Consider the following 25,031-nt stretch of genomic DNA (forward strand, 5'->3'; position numbering starts at 1 on the left):
ACGCACTCAGGCCTATGTACCGTAGCACCCTATACCAAGTTACCAGTCCTTATAAGAACTTTTGTGGACCAAGCAGGTTGTGTGTTAGTGATTAGCAGACTGTACGTCAGTCCCTATACCAATGAAGGACTGCTGCAGTATAGGGCAGCGGTCAGCAGTAGTGCACGGCAACCCTATGTATTGTGGACCGATAGCGGTCCTTACAGAACAGCAGACTGTACTGCACTCAGGCCTATGTACCGTAGCACCCTATACCAAGTTACCAGTCCTTATAAGAACTTTTGTGGACCAAGCAGGTTGTGTGTTAGTGATTAGCAGACTGTACGTCAGTCCCTATACCAATGAAGGACTGCTGCAGTATAGGGCAGCGGTCAGCAGTAGTGCACGGCAACCCTATGTATTGTGGACCGATAGCGGTCCTTACAGAACAGCAGACTGTACTGCACTCAGGCCTATGTACCGTAGCACCCTATACCAAGTTACCAGTCCTTATAAGAACTTTTGTGGACCAAGCAGGTTGTGTATTAGTGTTTAGCAGACTGTGCGTCAGTCCCTATACCGCTGAAGGACTGCTGCAGTATAGGGCAGCGGTCAGCAGTAGTGCACGGCAACCCTATGTATTGTGGACCGATAGCGGTCCTTACAGAACAGCAGACTGTACCGCACCCAAGCCTATGTACCGTAGCACCCTAGACAGACCAAGTTACCAGTCCTGATAAAGAGCTTTGTGGAACAAGTGAGTTGTGAATGATTAGCAGACTGCAGCAGAAGGGCAGCAGTCAAGTATAATATTCTTTCTATATTTGGAAGAAAGAATATTATACGTGTACAAGCCTATTACCGTACCACTGATACCAGTCCTGAAAAGAACCTTTGTGGAACTAATAGTAACAGCAAGTCTTTAAAATTATCCTCACTGCCTGACACACTGCTTCCTGCCTGTCCCTATACAAATTGGCAAAAAAGAGTAGGCTGGAACGATTAGCTGGAACAGCTCTTTTGTGGACCTGATAGTAACAGCTAATGATGATGATGATGATGATGATGAAGAAAGACTAATCTGGCTGAGCTGTCCCTAAAATAGCAGCATACAGCGCTCTGTCCCTTTATCTAAACTGACAAAAGAAACTCAGGCTGCTGACCTAACACCTATACCAGTCCTGAAAAGAACTTTTGTGTACCAAATAGCTAGCGTTTTCTCTGTCCCTACTCCACACAGGATCCTTTCCCTACAGTGACAGAAGAAAGAATGTAAAATGGCCACCGGATCGGGTGTATTTATAGGTTAGGGGGAATGTCCAAGTGTCCATGAGCTGTCATGTCTCAATTGGTTGTCCTGTAACACATGATAAACGTGTCACGAAAGGTTAAAGTTCTTGTATACATTAAACACGTAAGTCCGCCGGGGCGAACGACGGAAAAAGGCGTTCGAACCCGCGGACGGCGAAAGTCGGAAATTCGCCGCGAAACGACCGCCGGGCGAACCGTTCGGCCATCACTACTCACAACCACTGGCCAGGGTTGTGGGGAAGAGGCCCCCCTGTCTCCATTTTGTTTGGAGCGAGGGGTTCCCCTCAAAATCCATACCAGACTGAAGGGTCTTTTCTTCATTTTGGCAAGGGTTCCCCTTCAAGATCCTCATTACACAAGCCGCAACGGAAGTCAGATCATCATGATCCGACTTATGGTCCGACTTCTGTTCAAATCAATGGGCTCTCATAGGAAACCATTGATTTTGAATAGGAGGCAGAGAAACGCTGCTAAAAGCTAGCGCGGCTAAACATGGATTAACGCCAATGCAAAAAAGCTATTAAAAGCATGTTTTTAAAGATGCTTTTTCCTGGCGTTGGTAGTGGATTTGCAGCTCATTTTTTCTAACGCCCTGTGTGCATAAGGCATTAGCCTCAGGGGCAGGGAGAAACATATTGGAGTTTTTTCATGATGAATCGAGCTGAGGCTGCATTTACCTGCTAGCCACTCGGGCCAGGTGAGGTGCGCGGTGGCCAGGCTATGCCTTCCTAAAATGCATATATGTTTATATGTCTAAAGATTTGTAATTCTGCACAGCCTGTCTTGTGTTTTACACACCTTGGGGGTGCACAACTCTTCTAAATTTAAAACATGGAGCAGATGCAGCTTCTAATTAACAAAAGGGGCACAGGCTTTAGCCTACTGTTGGCAAATTCTGGGTCACAGGAGAGCACAAGTGCACTCCTGTGACCCACATGAGAACTATGACCAAAAGAGCTTTGACCATCCTTTTCTTTTAATTGCTCAATTCCTGAATGAATAAGCTCCACTCCACCAGCAGAATGTAATATCGGCCAATTCATTCTTCATTTTGTTTCAGAAAAAATCTGTCCTATCCAGGTCAGGTGTATACATTGCAAAAAAATATAAGAAATATGAAGGCTGCCGTTGCTGATCTTTCCTAGTGAAAATATTAGTTTCCTGAAATTTTGACTTGGATTTTTGTGTCAAAACAGGCATAACGATAAGAAATTCTAACTCATTTGCCGCATGCTTGTTCCAGGTCTGTGAATGAGTGAAATATTGAAGCTAGTAAACTATCATAAAACAGGCAATCAAGGGCCACTATTATGCAATGACGTGTACTATCAAACGTTATACCTATAAATCACATATATGAATGGCCCAATAGCAAATAAACTGTTGAAAGAGCCCCACCTGCTGGTCACATAATATAATTTTATGAAAATTACAAAGTGCATAATGCTCAGAGCATGAATGAATAATCTGTCACTCCTATTTCTTGGATTATCTTAATTCTTCTTCAAGAAGGAGCTGTTAAATCAGAATAACTGGTGGATGTCAAATATCGTTTAGAAAGCAGAGAAATGGTGGGAGTGGGAGGTGAGGTTGGAATGGAGTTGCTTGACTGAGAGTATGTGTGTTTACGTATGAATGTTGTACAAATGAAGTACAAATTGCTTGTATATCCAATGCCTGTGTATTATGACCTACAGTATTTGGGCCCTACATGGCTCATGTACGGAAACCTGCCATCTCATTCCGGTTTAAAAAGTTTTCCTCCGTTGAGGAACTGGGTAATATAACATTATTAAAATTCTAGCTAGCCATGTTGGGCTAGTGAATCTACTTTGGTTAAGTAATCTATCTACAAATGTTCCTGTATATTTGTACCTGTAAACAACGTCTTATGAAAATCAATAAAATAGATATGTTAAAAAAAGAAAAAGAAAGCAGAGAAATTGATGCGTCTTCCAGTGGTTCTGTTAATTGATCCTCATTTCATTTACACCTCCTATGTAAGAACGACTGCTTTTGCTGTTTTGTGTAAAGTACTGTAATGTTTTTTTTTTAACTTATATTAATCCTGTTAGATTCCATGCATGCCTGCCTTAAACAATGTAATTGTATTTATTTTATTTTAATGCTTGCTAGCTGGGTAAGGAGGATAATACATGGCAGGTAGGGAACAACTACATGTTTAAATTCAATTGTTATAGATTGCATTATTCTTGCAGCTTTTAATAACTTTGCAAACAAATTAAGTATAAAATGAAACTCCAAATCTTGTTACAAAGCAATTTTGAAAAGTTTAGTGCAAAGATTACATTATGAAACCCAGGGTATTTACATATTGCTACTTATGCTTCCGACGAGCAAGGAAATCATTAGCCATTAAATAGATAATGGGTGATGTTATGAAAATCATTCCTTTAAGCCCCAACTCTATACCTAGAAACACTGGATTGCAGCTATAGTACATTGTAGCATGTAAAACGTTTATTTAGTATATATATATATATATATATATAACTAATAACTAATCTATGGGATGATTTGTGCTAATGATGAAGGCTCTGAAAACAAGAAGGCAATATATGCATTAAAATAACTGTCACTATAAATCTGTTAAAAAATAAAAATAACTGTCACTCTTTTTAAATAACCACATCAAAAGGAACCCCTTAGGAAAAGGGTTAATACTTGATCTCTGTTATTTTCCTGAGTTACACTGGCTGAAAAATCTTCAGCATTTGACACTTTTGGGAGTGTCGTATACCTAGTCCCCCTCTGCACACTGTGGTTTCTTCCTATGTTACTACAGGACACAGTAGTTATGTAGGGGCTGGGGGATGGAACCACAGACACAATGGGGAACCAGACATTCAACAAACCAAAAGTGACGTTGGGACATGTCAGATGACGCCGTTCAAAGAATCCGCTTTTTCCTCAGATCTGATATATGAGGATCTGAGGAAAAAGCGAATGCTTTGAAACGCGTCATCTGACGCGTCCCAACATCACTTTTGGTTTCGGATTGTCCCGAGTGCGCAACATGCTGGTTTCTTGACCCCAAAGTGACCACGGAACCTTTTTGGAATTACATTCCGTAACTTATCACACTATGTGAGTAGCCATTTGGCTGATATTTTAATAAATTACCCTTTACCAAACATACTGCACTTAGTTTGGTGCACCTTGCCGTTTTTTTATTTGCTTTCCAGAGACTGCTTCACTCTAATGCCGCATACACACGATCGGAATTTTTGTCGGAAAAATACACACGGTTACACCAAATTCCGACCGTCAAGAACGTGGTGATGTACAACACATACGACAGGACTAGAAAAAGGAAGTTCAATACCCAGTAGCCAATAGCTTCCATCTCCTAGTTGAATCTGAGCATGCGTGAGTTATTGCGCATCAGAATTGCATACACACGATCGTAATTTCCGATAGAAAGTTTTTCTGTCTGAAAATTTGAGAACATGCTCTCAAATTTTTGCTGGTGGGAATCCGGCCAGCTAAATTCCGATGGAGCATACATACAGTCTTTTTATGGCCGATCGTGTGTACGCGGCATAAGGTAGCTGCCACAGCACCCCATTGGATGTATGAACTTTGCTGGGACTTTTTAATCCAATGTATATACATAATTTCTATATATAATTTCCTATTTCCTATTCCTTTTTTTTCTAATTACGGCGAGGATGTCTCAATCCTTGCGCCACCTTTCCTTTTTTACCTCATTTACTAAGCTCTGGCGCAACTGTACAGTCTATTCGCTTTTAGTAAGTCAACCCCCTTGTGTGTGAAGTTCAGCTGTACCAGAACTGTTTATGTGCCTGGCAGGGGGACACAGATGTGTATATGGTGATCGATTATATATTTTTGCTTTGCCAGGTGAAACAAAGTTCTTTAGAGAAGTTAGAGAAGCCAAAGAAAACTCGTAAAGGATCTAAACAAAATAAAGCAACCCTGTCTAAAAAGCAAAGTGAGCCGCTGCTTCAAGATCTGAATGCAAAGAAGGTAGGTGTCAATGTCATTTGGTCTATACTTTCTTGTGGGTCGCTAGTCTTATTCCATGCATCATGAACAGTGTTAAAATGTATCCAAGAACAAAAAATGGAATATAATGCAGCTTACCAATCCTTAGATGTGGTGGCTGCATTTGTTTTCTTTTTTTTTTAGGGGGGGGGGAGGCTTTTCTTTCACCTAGTGTACCCTCCTGTAACACACTTCCTATCATAGGTTGATATTATTTCAATGAACTATGGAGGAGCAGCGCTGCTACCTTAAGACAGGAACTGTGTTGGGACTATAGAACACCCCCTCTCCTGATCAAATCAGCGTCCATTAACCACTTCAGCACCGGACCATTTTGCTGGTCAAAGACCAGACCACTTTTTGCGATTCGGCACTGCGTCGCTTTAACTGACAATTGCGCGGTCGTGCGACGTGGCTCCCAGACAAAATTGATGTCCTTTTTTTTCCCACAAATAGAGCTTTCTTTTGGTGGTATTTGATCACCCCTGCGGTTTTTATTTTTTGCACTATGAACAAAAATAGAGCAACAATTTTGAAAAAAACGCATTATTTTTTACTTTTTGTTATAATAAATATCCGCCAAAAATATATAAAAACATTTTTTCCCTCAGTTTAGACCGATATGTATTCTTCTACATATTTTTGGTAAAAGAAAATCGCAATAAGCGATTATTGATTTGCTTGCGCAAAAGTTATAGCGTTTACAAAATAGGGGATAGTTTTATGGCATTTTTATTCTTTTTTTTTTTTTACTAGTAATGGCAGCGATCAGCGATTTTTTATTGTGACTGCGACATTATGGGGGACATTTTTGACACATTTTTGGGACGACTGTCATTTATACAGCAATCACTGCTATATAAATTCAGTGATTCCTGTGTAAATGACACTGGCAGTGAATGGGGTTAACCAGTGGGTGGCAGTGTAGGCGTTAAGTTCCTAGGGGTGTGTTACTAACTGTTGGGGGCTGGGCTTTAATTTAGTGAACATTGATCTCTGCTCCAATCAAATGGAGCACAGATCAACGTGGGCGGCATTAAAGATTGGACATACCTGTACGCCAATATGCCTGCCCGTGCCATTCTGCCGACATACATCGGCGTGTGCTGGTCGGGAACCGGTTAACAAGATAAGTGTTCAGCTGGAAATTACCATCAGTTTCTAATGTGCAATATAAAGTGTGCAATAAAGGTTAGAGTTCTTTTTTGAACCTATACCACTGGAGCATTGTCTTCCCACTAAGACTAAGTTAACACGTATTCCCATTTTCTTTAGCGTGTTTTGCAGTTTGCAAACACGCACTACAGTCCATTTCCCATGGTTTCCTATGGTACACATTCAGTGCGTTTTTGGAAAGGGTAGCCTGGTATGGCCCCCTCCCTTTCCTCATTTGCCAGACTGCCTGCTTAGATAAGGGTCTGGTTTGGTTTTTGGGGGGGACCCCACGCCATTTTTTGTCTTCATTTTGGTGTGGGGTTCCCCTCAAAATACATACCAGACCCAAAGAATATGGATGGGGGGGGCATGTTAAGTTCCCCTGCCCCCAATTCTTTTTCTTTCTTTTTTTACTTTCGGCTGTCAGAAGGGAATCCCCCCGACAGCTGATGACTCATCGGTTGTTAGGGATGTGGGGGCTGTTTTCACGGCCCGCTGCTTAACCACCGACCAGCGCATGACGAGGTATGTTGGCGCAATGGCACGGCTGGGCAAATGGGTGTACCTGTATGTCCCCTTTAAGACGCGCCTCAGTGCACGTGCACTCCGGGAGTGTGCCCTGGACACGTGATCATGACACGGAGCAGCAGAACGGGGAGATGTAAACAAGGCATTTCCCTGTTCTGCCTAGCAACATGACAGGGATCTACTGCTCCCTGTCATCGGGAACGGTGATCTCTGTCATGTTGTAGTGAGCCCATCCCCCCCACAGTTAGAATCATTCCCTAGGACATACTTAACCCCTTGATCGCCCCCTAGTGTTTAACCCCTTCGCTACCAGTGTCATTTACACAGTAATCAGTGCATTTTTATAGAATTGATCGTTGTATAAATGTCACTGGTCCCAAAATAGTGTAAAAGGTGTTTGATGTGTCCGCCGCAATGTCGCAGGCACGATAAAAACTGCAGATCGCCACTATTACTAAAAAAAAAAAAAAATTGAATAAAAATGCCATAAATCTATCCCCTATTTTGTAGACGCTATAACTTTTGTGCAAACCAATCAATATTTCGAATTTTTTTTTTTTTTTGTTTTACCAAAAATATGTAGAATACATATCGGCCTAAACTGGGAAAGAAATTTGTTTTTTTTTATATTTTTTTGGGGGGATATTAATTATAGCAAAAAGTAAAAAAATATATTTTTTTCTTCAAAATTTTAGTTATTTTTTTTGTTTAACCACTTCAGCCTCGGACCAATAAATACCTTAAGGACCAGAGGTCTTTTTGCAATTTCGCACTGCGCTGCTTTAACTGGTAATTGCGCGGTCATGCAATATTGCACCCAAACGAAATTTGCGTCCTTTTCTTCCCACAAATAGAGCTTTCTTTTGATGGTATTTGATTGCCTCTGCGATTTTTTTTTTTTTGCGATATAAATGGAAAAAGAGCGAAAATTTTGAAAAAAAAAGATATTTTCTTCTTTTTGTTATAAGAAAAATCGAATAAACTAAATTTTAGTCATACATTGAGGGCAAAATTTATTCAGCCACATGTCTTTAGTAAAAAAAATGTCAATAAGCGAATATTTTTTGGTTTGCGCAAAAGTTATAGCGTCTACAAACTAGAGTACATTTTCTGGAATTTACACAGCTTTTAATTTATCACTGCCGATCTCATTTCTTGAGGTGCTAAAATGGCAGGGCAGTACAAATCCCCCCCAAATGACCCCATTTTGGAAAGTAGACACCCCAAGGAAATTGCTGATGGGTATGTTGAGCCCATTGAATATTTATTTTTTTTGTCCTAAGGGATTGAATAATGACAAAAAAAAAAAAAAAATTTTTTTTACAAAAAGTTGTCACTAAATGATATATTGCTCACACATGCCATGGTTATATGTGGAATTGCACCCCAAAATACATTCTGCTGCTTCTCCCGAGTACGGGGATACCACATGTGTGGGACTTTTTGGGAGTCTAGTCGCGCACGGCACCCCGAAAACCAATCACCACCTTCAGGATTTCTAAGGGTGCAAATTTTTGATTTAACTCCTCACTACCTATCACAGTTTCGAAGGCCATAAAATGCCAAAATAGCACAAAACCCCCCCAAATGACCCCATTTTGGAAAGTAGACACCCCAAGCTATTTACTGAGAGGCATGTTGAGTCCATGGAATATTTTATATTTTGCCAAAAGTTGCGGGAATATTACAAACTTTTTTTTTTTTGCACAAAGTTGTCACTAAATGATATATTGCTCACACATGCTATGGGCAGAAGTCAAATTACACCCCAAAATAAATTCTGCTGCTTCTCCCGAGTACGGGGATACCACATGTGGGGGACTTTTTGGGAGCCTAGCCACGTACGGGACCCCGAAAACCAAGCACTGCCTTCCGGATTTGAATATAAAATGCTATAAAAAACAAACTAACCAGAGTCACCCGTAACACTTATACGGTGATCAGTGGTGAAAGGGTTAACTAGGGGCAATCAGGTGGTTCAAATTTTTATTAGGTAGTATATGGGGGTCCCTGGCGCTATATAAAAACCTGACGGGGAACCTAAATAACTAACTGGCTAACCAGCGTCACCAGTGACACTTATACTGTGATCGCTGGTGAAAGGGGGTGAAAGGGTTAACTAGCAGCAATCAGGGGGTTAAAACCATTATTGGGTAGTATATCGGGGTACCTAGCGCTATAAAAACCTGGCGGTGAACCTAAAAAAATAACTAGCTACCTAGCGACACTAGCGACACTGATGCAGCGTTCAGAAAAATTATCGCTTAGTGACACTGGCAAAAGGGGGTGAAAGGGTTAACTAGCGGAAATCAGGGGGTTAAAACCATTATTGGGTAGTATATCGGGGTACCTAGCGCTATAAAAACCTGGCGGTGAACCTAAAAAAATAACTAGCTACCTAGCGACTGTAGCGACACTAATGCAGCGATCAGAAAAACGATCGCTTAGTGACACTGGCAAAAGGGGGTGAAAGGGTTAACTAGCGGCAATCAGGGGGTTAAAAACATTATTGGGTAGTATATCGGGGTACCTAGCGATATAAAAACCTGGCGGTGAACCTAAAAAAATAACTAGCTACCTAGCGACACATGCAGCGATCAGAAAAATGATCGCTTAGTGACACTGGCAAAAGGGGGTGAAAGGGTTAACTAGCGGCAATCAGGGGGTTAAAAACATTATTGGGTAGTATATCGGGGTACCTAGCGCTATAAAAACCTGGCGGTGAACCTAAAAAAATAACTAGCTACCTAGCGACTGTAGCGACACTAATGCAGCGATCAGAAAAACGATCGCTTAGTGACACTGGCAAAAGGGGGTGAAAGGGTTAACTAGCGGCAATCAGGGGGTTAAAAACATTATTGGGTAGTATATCGGGGTACCTAGCGATATAAAAACCTGGCGGTGAACCTAAAAAAATAACTAGCTACCTAGCGACACTAGCGACACATGCAGCGATCAGAAAAATGATCGCTTAGTGACACTGGCAAAAGGGGGTGAAAGGGTTAACTCTAGGGGCAATCAGGGGGTTAAATCTTTATTGGGGGGTGATAGGGGGCTACCCTGGACCTAACACTAACTGTCCTGACAGTTTTTACTGTCACAACTGACACTGAATGCATTGATCAGTAAAGAAATGATCAATGCAATCAGTGACACTGTGACTGGGGGGGGAGATCGGGGGGGGTTTGTGTGCCTGTGTGTACCTACATGTCAGTGTAGTGTTGGTGCACACTTACTTTTACTGTTCTCCTCGTAGTCCGGTCAAAAAGACCGCCCCGAGGAGAATGACATCACTTCCTCCTTCCTGTGTAAACAATACACAGGGGAGGAAGCTTCTCATTGGCCAGGAGCGATCCAGAGGGGGTGGCCGAAAACCAACGGCCATCCCCTCATCACGGAGCGCTCCTGGAGGGAACCGGACCGCCGTAACCAGCGGGAGGGGGTCCGATCGGACCCCCCACCCGCTGGAAGGCAATCACGTAGATGTACGTGATTATGCCTGCCTGTGCCATTGTGCTGACGTACAATGGCAATACGGCGGTCCTCAAGTGGTTAAAGCGCAAAAAATAAAAACCGCAGAGGTGATCAAATACCACCAAAAGAAAGTTCTATTTGTGGGGAAAAAAGAACGTCAATTATGTTTGGGTGCAACGTCTCACGACCACGCAATTGTCAGTTAAAGTGACGCAGTGCCGTATCGCAAAAAGTGCTCTGGTCAGGAAGGGGTTAAGTGGCTACCAGGGCTGAAGGGGTTCCAGGGCTGAAGTGGTTAACAACCAGCTATTCACGGATTGTTAAAGAGGCAAAAACGCATCAAAAACAGGGGTTTTATATATATATATATATATATATATATATATATATATATGGGTATAGATTTACCAGAACAAAAAGAAGCAAATAAAATAACATTTTTAGGATTTAAATACAGAACCAAATGTAAGTTATATTCAAATTAATGAGAACCTGCCATGTTCACAATCTAAGACTTTTTTTATACTTGGGATCATCTTATTGCTTTCTGTATTTCCTGGTTCCTGAAATAAAAAGTCTTGAATTTGGACACAAGATGGCGACTCATGACAAGCATTGATTTTATGATTTACTCATCGCACTTTCTCTCGTGATAGGCCTGGCTATCATGCTAACTCTCTTGCTTAAAATATACTTATAGACAATTTTGTTCTTGTTTAGTTTTGGAAAAAGTAGGGAAGAAAAAAAATGCTACCAGTTTTTTTGTTAATACCACTGGAGAAATTTCAAATGTCCTGTCCCAGAAACTGGGATCACATATATGCGAATTGGATCCAGGTTTCAATGGAAACGGTTCACACAGGTCCTGGGTGGCCGTGCAGCAGATTGCAAAAGATTCCTGTGGATGTTTGGGTCTGGTTCATGTGTGAATTCAGGTAAAAATTCAGACCTGTACCGGTAAACAGACATGCCCTGGACCCCAGGCACAAACCCTCGGCCACACATGTGAACTCGTACTTAGAGGAAATCTCCCACAGAAAGAAGAATTCCCCTCTTAGCCCTGGTTTACACTGTTGCAGTCCTGATGCGTTCCAGAATGCATAGATTTGCATGTCAAGGGATATAACATGACTTTCTATGGAGGTTGTTCACACCTATGCACTGCAAACGTGATGCGATTTGCAAAAGAGTCCTGTACAATTTTGAGCCCCATAGACCTAACAGAAAACACCAGCGAAAATGGTATAGGTCTTCATATGCAATGCAATTTTAGTGCGAGCTACACCTATTTCAAATGTCACAAAATTAGCCAGAACAGAAATCACAGCTGTATAAAATCGCATCAGAATGACACTGCAACTGCTCCTGAAGTTGCACTTGAAAATGCATAGAAATCACACCGCATCAGTGTGAACCAGGGCTCAGTTGTACTCTGAAAAAGTGTCCCCACTGAAAGATTTTTCACTCCCCTCTTGCTCTTTTCAGTGACACAGACCGCAATTAAAATTTGGCAGATAACCCTTCATTATTCTAGCCAAAAAATAGGTTTTGCCGAGGGATTCACTTTAAAGTGTTACTAAACCCACAACAGTAAAATCAGTCTGTATATGCCAGGCATGTCCAAAGTCCACCCCACGGGCCAATCGCGGCCCGCCTGGTAATGTTGACATATATATCTTTTGTGGCCCTCAACTAATCCCCGAGCGCCGGGGGCCACAAAAGATAGATATGCTGGCTGCCTTGGAGGGGGCAGGATGAGTGCCTTGCATACAGGATACAGGAGTATTTCCTGTTTACACAGCGTCCTGTGTAAAAGGAAGTCCTGTCTCCTGCTTTTGGACAACTGTTTTGTCCATCACAGAAGGCGGGACTTTCAATTAAAGAGGCCATCAGTAAAAACAGGAGTTTCTCCTGTATGTCTGTCGGCGCTCATCCCGCCCCCCTCCCTGTCTCCTCCAAGGCTGCAGAGGACATGAATCAGGCTGCACTGATGGCAATGTGTGGGGGGGCTGCATTCATGGCAATGTGTGGGGGGCTGCATTCATGGCAATGTGTGGGGGGCTGCATTCATGGCAATGTGTGGGGGGCTGCATTCATGTCAGGATGGGGGCTGCATTCATGTCAATACGGTGGGGCCTGCATTCATGTCAATATGGTGGGGGCTGCACTCATGTCAATACGGTGGGGGCTGCACTCATGTCAATACGGTGGGGGCTGCACTCATGTCAATACGGTGGGGGCTGCATTCATGTCAGTGTGGGGGCTGGCATATTGGCATACAGATACATCCAATCTTTAATGCCGCCCTGCCATCATGAGCGTGTCGCCGGCTGCGTGCTGGTCGGGACCCCCGTGAGTCCAGTCGCGGGTCCTGCGGACTTGATCACCGCAGGCATACCCGCGATCATCTCACAGGGCGGCTGAACGGAGGGATACCGTTGTAAACAGCATCTCCCCGTTCTGCCTAGCAACTAGTGACGCCGATCTCTGCTCCATGCTCCACCAATCAATAATCGCTTATTGCGGTTTTTTCTTTTTTACCAAAAATATGTAGAAGAATGAGTATCGGCCTAAACTGAGGGAAAAAAATGTTTTTTTTATATATTTTTGGGGGATATTTATTATAACAAAAAGTAAAAAATAATGCGTTTTTTTTTCAAAATTGTCGCTCTATTTTTGTTTATAGCGCAAAAAATAAAAACCACAGGGGTGATCAAATACGACCAAAAGAAAGCTCTATTTGTGGGGGAAAAAAGGTCGTCAATTTTTTCTGGGAGCCACGTCGCACGACCGCTCAATTGTCAGTTAAAGCGACGCAGTGCCAAATCGCAAAAAGTGGTCTGGTCTTTGGCCAGCAAAATGGTCCGGGGCTGAAGTGGTTAAAGAATATCAGGCAAAATGGTCGGCCCTCAAGCATGTTCACTTCATCAAATCTGGCCCTCTTTGAAAAAAGTTTGGACACCCCTGGTTTAGATCAAAGCATATTCATGTGTTAGAATGGTCCAGTCAGTCTAGACCTAAATCCAATTGAGAATCTTTGGCAAGATATGAAAACTGATGTTCACAGACACTCTCCATCCAATGTGACAGAGCTTGAGCTATTTTGCAAAGAAGAATGGGAAAAAATGTCACTCCAGATGTGCAAAGCTGGTAGAGACATCCCCAAAAAGACTTGCAGCTGAAATTGCAGTGAAAGGTGGTTCTACAAAGTAATGACTCAGGGGGGCTGAATAAAAATGCATGCCACACTTTTTAAATATTTATTTGTAAAAAAAAAATTTAAAACCATTTATCATTTTCCTTCCACTTTACAATTATGTGCCATTTTTTGTTGGTCTATCAATAAAATCCCAATAAAATACATTTTTGGTTGTAATATGACAAATTGTGGAAATTTCAGGGGGTGTGAATACTTTTTCAAGGCACTGTATGTATATATTTATGGAATATTTTTTTTTTTTTTACTACTATTGGTGGCGATTAGCGAGGACTGCAATATTGTGGCAGACAAATCGATCACTAAGTCTGGGTTCACACTATTGAACACAGACATCGCTTTTGATTCGCACTGCATTGCTGTGCAGATTACATGCGATGTCTGTGCAATGGAAATTCATGTGATCCAATTCCTGTTTGAATTTACAGTTCGCACAGCGATCTGCGAACCGATCTGGGGGTGTCATTACATTTGTTTTGACACCCAACAGCGGTTCGCAGAGGGCAGTGTGAACTCCCTGCGAGGGAGATGCGATGAGGTAACCAGCACTGGAATAACGCTGGTTCCTGCATCGCAATAGTGTGAACCGAGGTTGACTGACACTTTTGACACTTTTTTGGGAACCAGTCACACGAATACAGTGATTAGTGCTAAAATATGCACTGTCTCTGTACTAATCACACTGGCTGGAGGGGGTTAACATCAGAGGTGATCAAAGGGTTAACTGTGTGCCTAGCCAGTGTTTTTGTACAGTGTGGAGGGTGCTTTTACTAGGGGAAGACATGGATCCTTATACCTGCTCTGCAGTAAAACAGAATCCATTGCCTTCTCTGCTAAAAGAGAAGCAATCTGCCTTGTTTACCTACGTTCTGCCTTTGTACTGAATGATCGACAGGTCCCAGCGGGCATTGAGTCTGTGGTACCCTCTGATCAGCCCCTTACATGTATAATCTGGTGCAGAGGTGCTGTCCTGTAGTAGTAAAACTACTATAGGGTGGACCTTAAGTGATTAAAAAGCCTTAGCTGAACTACAAAATTCTCACACATTGGTACAAAACCCCTGCTCTTTTACATAAGATCTTCCCGATGACCTCGGACCGTTACTGGCGGTGCCACTCAGACGAGGGCACTCCTGCATATATTTTGTTCCTGCCCCCGTTTGCATAATTTTTGGAGTGAAGTTTGGCGTATCACTCAGACATTCACTGACCGGGTAGTACCGTTCTCACCGATCTATTTTCTCTTACACGTGACAGATATACCACCCCGGAAATATGGAAAATCTGTGATACGACACCTTTTGGATGCAGCTAAGGCATGCATACCACTTAACTGGAAATCCCCGAACCCACCGACTACCGCCCAATGGCTTCATAAAGTAGATGACGTTAGCCGACTGGAAGACTTGATCCTCACCAGCCAACACCGTCAGGAAACATATTCTAAAACGTGGCAGGCATGGAATGCCTTCAGATATTCTAATGAAGGTCGTACTCTCAGGAGGGTTGACTGACAACCCTCTCATCATACTCACTCGGTAGACCCCTCTTGGACCCTTCTCCCAACCCCCCCTCTTTGTCTCCCCCCTCCCATGACCCATTCCATACTACCCTGTCACACCCAACCCCCCCGCCCCCCCCCCCCCGGTTCACAAACCTGTAAGAATTCTAACCTTAGAGAAAACCCTAGAGAAAATGGAGACCAGCCCACACCTACAGGGTCAGAAACGCCACCGCTCTCTTCACTCAGACAAGCCATAGTGTCGGATGTTGATGGAACCTGTGTTTAGGTGACCATACGCTCTAGGCTCACCTCATGGTGAAGTCTTGGAGATGAGAAATCCTCCTGAGTCGGTATAGATGAATAACCGTCTGTTTAACTACCATTGTATTGTTATTTATACTGTTGTTTTGATCCCTGTGGACTGGTCTTGTGTTAAATACAAATTTTAAAAAAAGCCTTAGCTGGAGTTAGGCTACATAAGTCTTGACCTGCAATTGTCATTCCAGTTCATCCCAAAGGTGTTCAATAGGGCTGAGTTCAGCTCTTTGTATAGTTCCTTCACACCAAACCATGTATTGCTGGCTTTATGCACAGGGGTAAAACCATCCTGAAACTATGAAGGGTCTTACCCAAATTGCATAATTGTCTAAAATATCTTTGTATTTTTTAGTATTAACAGTACTATTCACTAAACGCTCATATAGAGGGTGGTCCATATACTTTTAACCATATAGTATACATTAGTGTAGTGTTCCTATATATATAACCTGGTTATTCATACCTAGACATGAGATGACTCCCTTCCACTCTTTTTATCCTTGTATGACCTTAGTCTGATCATATAGTTGATAAAAGAAACAAAACAAGATGTTCTGGAATCTCTTATCTCAAAGACTCAGGCAGTGATCCACAGACACCCATCAAAAGATAAAAAAAAAAGTTTAGTCCTAAAATGCACCTATTTACACTTCTAGCTTATTTGGAAATGTGCAGTGTTCATTTTGGCAGCAAATTTAGTTTTAGTCTTAGAACTAAAATGGCATTTTAGTTTTAGTCCCATTTTAGTCTTCTGCAATTGTTTTAGTTTTAGCCGTATTTATTCGACTAAATCCCCAGTACATTTCAATCGATTAAAATTCATCTTAGTCATCTAAAATCGAATGGGTGTAGTTAAATTGTAATGCATTATTTAATCATTTCTCTACAATTTCCAAACTCATTATATACTGGTGAAGTGAAAAATCAAATACGTTATTATTTATGGTATTGAGGTATGAACATGCACTACAGACCAGTGTTAATTTTGAATTCAAATTTCAAATTAGTTTTAGTCTTGGGGCCCATGTACACGGGATGCTGCAAAACGTACGTTCAGAGGCAATTGGACTCTTTTTTTTTTTTTTTTTTTCCCAACTGCCCCTGAACTCAATCAATGTTGTCCTATGTGACCATGTACACAGTCTCGTTTATTGTCGTTTTTAGTCAGTTGTGTTATATTTTTTGTTTATAGCACAAAAGAATGCTCTATTTGTGGGGGAAAAAAAGAACATCAATTTTTTTTGGTACAGCGTCACAGGACCGCGCAATTGTCAGTTAAAGTAAAACAGTGCCGTATTGTAAAAAATGGCCTGGTCACTAAGGTTGGTAAACCTTCCAGTGCTGAAGTGGTTAAATCTCCACCTCAAAGCCACAAACCCTATTTAGACAGTTTACCTGATGTGCAAAATTTCTGTAATCAGCTGGGCACTCCCAATACCAGAGAGGAACGGAAACCTTTGGCCTAAGGGGCAAACACAACCAAATAATAATTTCATGGTAGGAACAGATTTCTGTTGCCTAAAGAAAATGTGCCATGTTGCTGCAATATTTGGTGGCAATGATGAAAGGTGGGTGTTCCTAATGAACATAGTTTATTGTGGCACACCTTTTCACAAATTCCAGAATCCACTTTCTATGTGGCATTCGGTCACATGACATCTCGGAACTACAAAGGTAGGTGATTCTAAAAGACTCCACTCTGCTAGAATCTATGATCTCGGGTCAATATCTTTTTATTGCCCAGCGTGTGTCAGTGACTGCGGCTCATGATTCCATTAATTGGTGCAGTGTGTCCAGTTAAGGCCACTGGTTCAACATGTCCTACTGTATTTGTACTGGCTGGGGGGCAAACGCTCCCCAGCCCAATATTTACACCTGTCTCAAATCAACCCAAAATAAATGTAGATGGTCAATCCCCTTAATATCACAGTACTCAAATGCAAATGATAGGAACATCCACACACAGCCAGCAACACCTAAATGTTTATTTATGGGTCCATGCACACTAGGAGCAGAAAAAAGGGCAGAACCCACTGGCAAAGGGACAGGAATAAAAAATGCTCACAGTCGCTCCTATTGCACAAGAGTTTGAGACCTTATGGGTATTTGTTTTTCTAAGTGTTTTTTTTTCCCAAAACATTCCCCGCTGCTCATTTTTCACTATAATCGATGTACACTTGAAAACACCAAACGCTCCTAAACATGAGTTTAGGGGTGTTTATGAGCATTTCGAGTTTTTTTTTTTCTGCCTGAAAACTTCTCAAAAAACACACGTGATGGAGTTTTTTTTCTCTATACTCTCCTCTTGATATACAGTAATACCTTGGATTACGAGCATAATTTGTTCCAGAAGAATGCTTGTAATCCAAAGCGCTCGTATATCAAAGTGAGCTTCTACATAGGAAATAATGAAAACTCAGATAATCCGCTCCACTCGGGAACAGAGTGTCACCGGTGCCCCCGCACCTCTGGCCAAAATGCGGTACTGCACACCCCAGTGGCTTGAATCCTGCTCGTCTTGAGACAACGCTCCCAAAGTGATTCAGGATTTATTTTATTTTTTAAATAGCTCGTATTGCGAAACGCTCGTAAACCGCGTTACTCACAATCCAAGTTTCCACTGTATGCCTCTTAAAGCTCTAATGCGCATGGACACATAGGATAACATTGAGCTGCTACTACAGGCAGGATAAAAAAAACAAAAAAACGCAAAGCTCTTGTAGAAGCAGAGATTATTTAAGCCCAGTGTGCATGGACCCTAAGGGGTTGACTTACTAAGGGCAACTAGACTGTGCACTTTGCAAAATGTAGTTGGTCCAGAGCTTAGTAAATGAGGTAAAGATTCCCTTTGCAAAGAATATCCAATCATGTGCAAGGAAAATAAATAAAACTGCATTTTTTGCTTGCACATGATTGGATGATGGAAGTCAGCAGAGCTTCTCATTTACTAAGCTCTGGAGCAACTGCACTTTGCAATGTGCACAGTCTATTTGCCTTTAGTAAATTAACCCCTAAATGTGTGCATATAAATAGCTCATCAGAATGTATTTTATTTGTGTCTCTGCAAAGGTGTCTGTTATCTATCTGGTGTTCGATTCCAATGGAGAAGTCATCAGCACCAAGGTGAGTTATTCCGAGAGTGGTATGTCCTAAAATGTAATTTGACAGATTAGCTTGCATTAACGTATCTGAATTTTACAGTATCAGGATGTGCAGAACGGCACAACTTGTTCTTTCCTTGTAAAAATTTGTTGAAAAGGAACAGAGAAATCAATCAAAGGTATTTTATAATTAGGTGGAACTGCCAAAACTGGCACGTCCAATAAAATAAAAATATCAAATATGACCTTATATCAAGCTCAGAAGAGCCTTCATACAGGGGAAGAGACGTGATCTAAGTGGAGCAGAAGGTTTGCTCTCCATTAGATAGGGCAGAGTGCTGGAGGTGTGGCGCTCTGGTGGAAATTGGAAGTCCAAACTGTACACCGAGTGGCCTAGGATCAGAAATGATGACAGATGGCGCTGTGAGCTTTTTTTGATCACGCTGAAAAAAAATTGGATCTGAAATGTTATAGGAGACATTTAAAAATGTTAATTGTGCCTAAGAAGTATCCTGAAAATATTTTACATTTTTATATAGAATTCCCCCTTTAAAAAAATGGTGCACTTTCTTGTATGTGAAGGTGCCTAGGCACATGTGTGCCGACAGCCTCCTAACTGTATGTCTGCAGTGTGAGTTCTAAGGCACTGCTGCCTCTAGACTGCTAGAGATTTGAAGTGATATTTGCAGATGGCACCATCATGCTACTCAATGTTCTCCTTATTGGGGATTCTGAATTGAGGAAGTAAAGCCCTGCCCCTACCAAAATGGCCGTCACAAAGAAACATAGTACAGAACAAGGCATTGTGGAACATGAGCAGCTAAAGGGAAACAACACTTCTGACTGACTAGTCCTGTGGCCTCTGCCTGCATTTTTTGGGCACAACGTTGTGTTTAGTTCCTTTTTATCCTGACTTTATAGTACAGTTACCAGTAGAAGCAAGGTTCAGAATTTCCTGACCTCTCAGATATAATTACATCTATGTTGTACTTTAGATTAGAGTATATGTATCCAAAACAAAAAAAAAAAGTTTTTGGCTATAGAGTAGAGCAGAATTAAAATCCCTGCCAGTTTGCCGTTTGTGTACCATTATGGATATTCCCCCTTAAATCCTGTCCCAGAGAAGTAACATGAACTTAAATTCCCCTCTTATGCCGCGTACACACGGTCGGAGAATCCGTCGGAATGCGTCTTATAGGACCATGTCGTCAGATAATCCGACTGTGTGTGGTATGCATCGGACTGATTCCATCCGAATCTCCGTCGGACCCAATTTTCCAACATGTTGGAAATATTTCCCGACCAACTGGGCCGGTCGGACGTAATCCGATCATGTGTAGAGAATTTTGATCGGACCAAGTGCCACACATGCTCAGATCAAATTCCTACATCAAAGCTATTGGTTACTAGCCTGAATCTAGTCCCATTGTAACTAAATTACATCATCACGTTCTGAAAGATCGGATTTTTCGACAACTTAGTCCGACCGTGTGTATGCAACAGTTTCGGACACAATCCGTCAGACTAAATCTGACGGACAAAATCCGACGGATTTGGTTGGCAGAATCTCCGACCGTGTGTACAGGGGCTTAGACATCTGTCCCAGTGACAGGTGTCCCAAATGCAGGATGTCCCCTCCCTTCTTGTTACAGGGACAATAACAACATTTTGGATTTCCTATTACTTTCTTTCTCATTGACTATGGATAACAGTACAAAAAGATGAGTGAATCTCCCCAATGGAGACAAAGACATTAGAAAACTTGATGAGGTCTAACCTAACCAAGGCCGGATTTACACCTCGGGAGCCTATAGGCAGTGAATTCTGAAGCACCAATCCCCCCCCCCCCCCCCACCAAAAAAGAAATAAATAAAATTCTCTTTTCTTGATAAAACAGTACAAATCCTATCCCCCAAAATCCTCCTCCCAGCACAAATCCTCTCTCCCAAATCCCCCCTCCTAGCACAAATCCTTTCCATTAAATCTCCCCTCCCCACACAAATCTGTTCCCTCAAATCCTCCCTCCTAGCACAAATCTGTTCCCTCAAGTCCCCCCTCCCAGCACAAATCCTCTCTCCCAAATCCCCCCTCCTAGTACAAATCCTTTCCATCAAATTGCCCCTCCTAGCATCCTCTTAGCACAAATCACTGCCCCCCCCCAAATTTCCCCCATAGGCACAAAGCTTCCCCAATTCTACACACCCCCCCCCCCATTCCTCCTAGCACAAATGCCCCCCCCCCCCATATTTCCTTTCCCAGCAAAAAAAAAAAGAACCCCCCCCCCCAATTTTACAGGAGTAGTGAGGAGGTGCAGGTGCTCTGTGCCCCCCCTCCAGGCCAGCCCCCCATGAACATTGTACCCACGCCTGCTCCAAGTCCAGACAGGAGAAGTGTCAGCGATCACAGAGAGAGTTGGGATAACAGCGCTCCTCCATACAGCAGATAACACAGGATTCTCTTGAATGGGAGGGTACACACGGCTTAATCAAGCCGTGTTTACATCCCATTGAAGAGGATCCTGTTTTATCTGCTGTATGGAGGACCCTTACCTGCTTCAAGGACTGCTCATCTCCAGGAAATGTGAGTGGGGGTGGGGGAGGGGGGGAATCAATCCGTATACCGTTTGATCTAAGAGGACCCTATGTAATCACAGCTCCGGGGGTCTTCTTCCGTCTTCGGGGGTCTTCTCACCTGACTCCTCCGCTATCTTCTGCTAGCTCTTTTACTAGTGGAGGAGCTCGGCTTTCTTCTTCGCCGCCGCCCTCTTCTTCCGACTTCGGGGATTTTGTCCCCCTCTTCGGTTCCGCTTGTAAAAGAGCTAGAAGAAGGCGCGGTGGCCCGGCAAGAAGAACCGAAGAGGGGGACAAGACCCCCGAAGTCAGAAGACGAGGGCGGCGGCGAAGAAGAAAGCCAGGCTCCTCCGCTAGTAAAAGAGCTAGCAGAAGATAGTGGAGGAGTCCGGCGAGAAGACCCCCGAAGACGGAAGAAGACCCCCGGAGCTGTGCAATGAACTATTTTAACCCTTGTGTGTTGTGTTTTTTTTTTACATTTTTTTCACAGGTGAATGGGTAGGGGCTACATTGTACCCCATACTCATTCACATAGGGTGGGGGGCCGGGATCCAGGGGCCCCCTTATTAAAGGGGGCTCACGGATTCCGATAAGCCTCCTGCCTGCAGACCCCAACAACCAACGGCCAGGGTTGTCGGGAAGAGGCCATTGTCCTCATCAACATGGGGACAAGGTGCTTTGGGGTGAGGGGGGCGCGCGGCCCCCCTTCCCCAAAGCACCCCCCCCATGTTGAGGGCACGCGGCCTGGTACGGCTCAGGTAGCGTGCTCAAATAAGGGTCTGATATGGACCTGGGGGGGACCCCCACGCCGTTTTTTCAGCGTAGGGCTTCCCCTTTAACTCCATACCAGGTGACAGGGCCAGCGACGCCTCCTTCGCTGGTCCCGGCTACCTGGAGCCACGCTCAAAATGAGCGGACTTTTCTCCGGGCAGGAAAAGTCCCTTCATTTCAAATGTACGGTGGACTACCACATACACAGCCTTATTGTCCGCTGAAATGCGAGTCCGGCGGACATATTTATGTGCAAAACTACTTTCTTAGTCCGCCGGACTTTTGGGTAAAAAAGTCTGCCGGAGCCCACACACAGGTGGATTGGACTTTTCCACCAGATTGTTTGATCGTGTGTACGCGGTGTAGACATGTCACTGGAGAAGTGATCGAGGGGGTGTACATCTCACCTAGGTTGCTACACAGTGTGAGATGGTAAATCCAGGATGGATCAGTTTCTCAGCAGCGATATGCTGCTGAGTTGTTATTTAATTTTGCCGGGCCTGGGTTTATATGGAATGGCAGGTAGGTTTGGTAGAGGGACCTGTCATTCCACACCCCCCGATCCAGTTCTGGGTTTTGGATCAGGTGAGCTTTGATCCTAATTAGCCTGGGAAGGTAAAGGCTCTGCTGGGCCTGCAGGTGTTCGCTCTCAGCCAGGGAAACGAACAGTCTGTGTGTTTGAGGAAGCTGCAAGCACAGCCACTGCTGGAGCTCAAATCCACCCTGCGATATCCAGGTGAAAGACGCTGTGTTTATAAGTGTCAGATAGGTGAGAAGAACCTGTTTAGTAAGCGCCCAGCCGGGCTAGGTTGTTTGTTTTGTTATTAATTTGTTCCTGTTATACACAAGAAGCACGGTGTTGCTGTATATTTTGTTTGTTGGACTGTTTGTACCACGAATAAACGCCAAGATCTGCTTTATAAATTCCAAGTCTGCTGTGAACTGTGTCCAAACACACCCTACCCCGGGAAGATCCCTTACAATTGGTGGAGAATGCGGGCAACACGGTTGCTAGGGGCAACGGTGTGGACAGACTTGGCTACAGCTGCTGATGTCCTGGGTGAAAGCTGCAACTACACTCCAAGAACAGTCCAGCAACATGGAGGAGATGCTGAAGCAGTTTATGCAAGTGAGTTTGCAACAACAGCAGGCTCAGATAGAGGTCAATAGACGACATGAACAGTCCATGGCTGCACAACAACAACTTATCGAGCACCTGATAGCAAATCGAGAGGCGCCTGTGGTTGCTAATCCACCCACAGTGATGGGAGCCGCTCCAGAGATTTTTTTTGGGAGAAGGACTGTGCAGAAAGCGCTGCAAAAGATGACTGCTGAGGACGATGTTGAAGCCTATCTAACAGTATTTGAGCGCGTGGCTGAGCGAGAGAAGTTACCAGCCGCTGAGTGGGCAGAGGTAATTGCGCCCTATTTAACAGGTGAACCTCAAAAGGCCTACTATGACCTCAGTGAGCAAGAGGTTAAGGACTATACTCGGCTAAAAGAGGAGATACTTGCCCGACTAGGAGTTACTACTGCAGTCCGTGCCCGGAGGGTACGCAACTGGAGCTACAGTCTGGACAAATCAGCGAGGTCCCAGATGTATGACCTAATCCATTTGGCAAGAAAGTGGTTGGAGCCAGACACTTCTACTCCTGCACAAATCCTAGAGAAGGTCGTGATGGATCGCTACCTCCGAGCGCTTCCTACTGACCTGCAACGCTGGGTGGGACAAGGTGATCCTAAGAATGCAAACGAACTTGTCAACCTTGTGGAGAGGTTCCAGGCGACTGAGGACTACCTCCGTGATGTTCCTGCAGCATCTTCACCTCCCCGGAGCGCCAGATCTGTACCGTCAGCTGGTAAGAGACTTCCATCTATTGGGGGAGTGTGGAGGGCTGCTGATGGGGGGAAAAGGGCTCAAGTGGTGTCTCAGGGACAAAAGGCTGGTGATGGTCCCGGGTGGCTAAGGGGCTCTAAAAAGGACTCCTTGCCAAGGGGACCAGGCCCTATCCAGTGTTGGAGATGCCATGAGGCGGGACACGTGTCTGCCCATTGCCCCCTTACCACTGAACCCATGGAGTGTGACGCTAGCCGGCGTCAGTCGCTATTTGCGGAACCATCTTGTGCTGCAGTTCCTGGACTAGAGACTGAACCGCAAATCTGCAACATCACAATCAATGACTTTCCTGTTAAAGCGTTAATGGACTCAGGAAGCCTCGTAACCTTGGTGCATGCTAGCCTGGTGACTGGGGACTTAGAGTCTAAAAAGCATATGAGTGTTGTGTGCATACATGGTGATACAAAAGTGTACCCTATAGTGCTGGCTAAAGTCGGGACTGAACAAGGCACCGTACAATATGAAGTGGGTGTGGTTAAAAACCTCATGCATAATGTAATATTGGGGCGCGATTTTCCATTATTCTGGGCTCTCTGGGAAAAAAGAAAAATCCCCAAAAGGAGTGAGGATACCTCTAAGGTGGTTGCCTTGTCCACTGTGAATGATAAAAGTGTACAGGATGAAAATGATTGTTTTCCTTTGCAGGTCCTGGCTGGGGAGGAGGAGGCTCCTCCCACTGAGCAAAATATACTAGACTTAGAGGTGTCTAGCGATAATTTTGGGGCTGCACAATTACAGGACCCCACTCTCAAAAATGCGAGAGAGCAGGTTGCTGTTATGAACGGGGTACCTCAGGAACCAGATGCTGAAAAAAGATTTCCACATTTTTCGGTGACTAATGATCTTTTCTATAGAGTCAATAAGGTTAAAGATGAGATTGTGGAACAGCTTCTGGTACCTAAGCCGTACCGGCGTCAGGTGCTTGACATGGCACATAACCATGTTCTTGGGGGACACTTGGGGACTGACAAAACGCGAGAGAGGGTTCTCCAGAGGTTTTTTTGGCCGGCCATATATGATGACATTAAAAAATACTGTGAGTCGTGCCCCACATGTCAGGTTAGTGCCCCAGTGTCACATTTTCGCAGTCCTTTGGTTTCACTCCCTATTATAGAGGTGCCTTTTGAGCGTATTGCCATGGATTTAGTGGGTCCCATTGTAAAGTCAGCTAGAGGACA

General features: G+C 43.6%; 1 protein-coding gene across 3 annotated transcripts in view; it reads left to right on the forward strand.

The window, feature by feature from the left end:
- Positions 1-25,031, forward strand: part of AGBL3 (AGBL carboxypeptidase 3) — a 245,419-nt gene that overhangs the window by 203,550 nt on the left and 16,838 nt on the right. For 2 of the 3 annotated variants that reach the window (XM_077469175.1, XM_077469176.1), the window contains exons 16-18: positions 3,427-3,453; positions 5,176-5,301; positions 18,584-18,637. In XM_077469175.1, the coding sequence (XP_077325301.1) occupies positions 3,427-3,453; positions 5,176-5,301; positions 18,584-18,637 (207 nt within the window). The remainder of the gene's footprint in view (positions 1-3,426; positions 3,454-5,175; positions 5,302-18,583; positions 18,638-25,031) is intronic. The other variant, XM_077469177.1, reaches the window with a different exon arrangement.

Source organism: Lithobates pipiens, unplaced genomic scaffold (genome assembly GCF_037356315.1).
Source record: "Lithobates pipiens isolate NorthernLeopardFrog02 unplaced genomic scaffold, aLitPip1_a1.2 Scaffold_8, whole genome shotgun sequence".
NCBI classification, from domain to species: domain Eukaryota; kingdom Metazoa; phylum Chordata; class Amphibia; order Anura; family Ranidae; genus Lithobates; species Lithobates pipiens.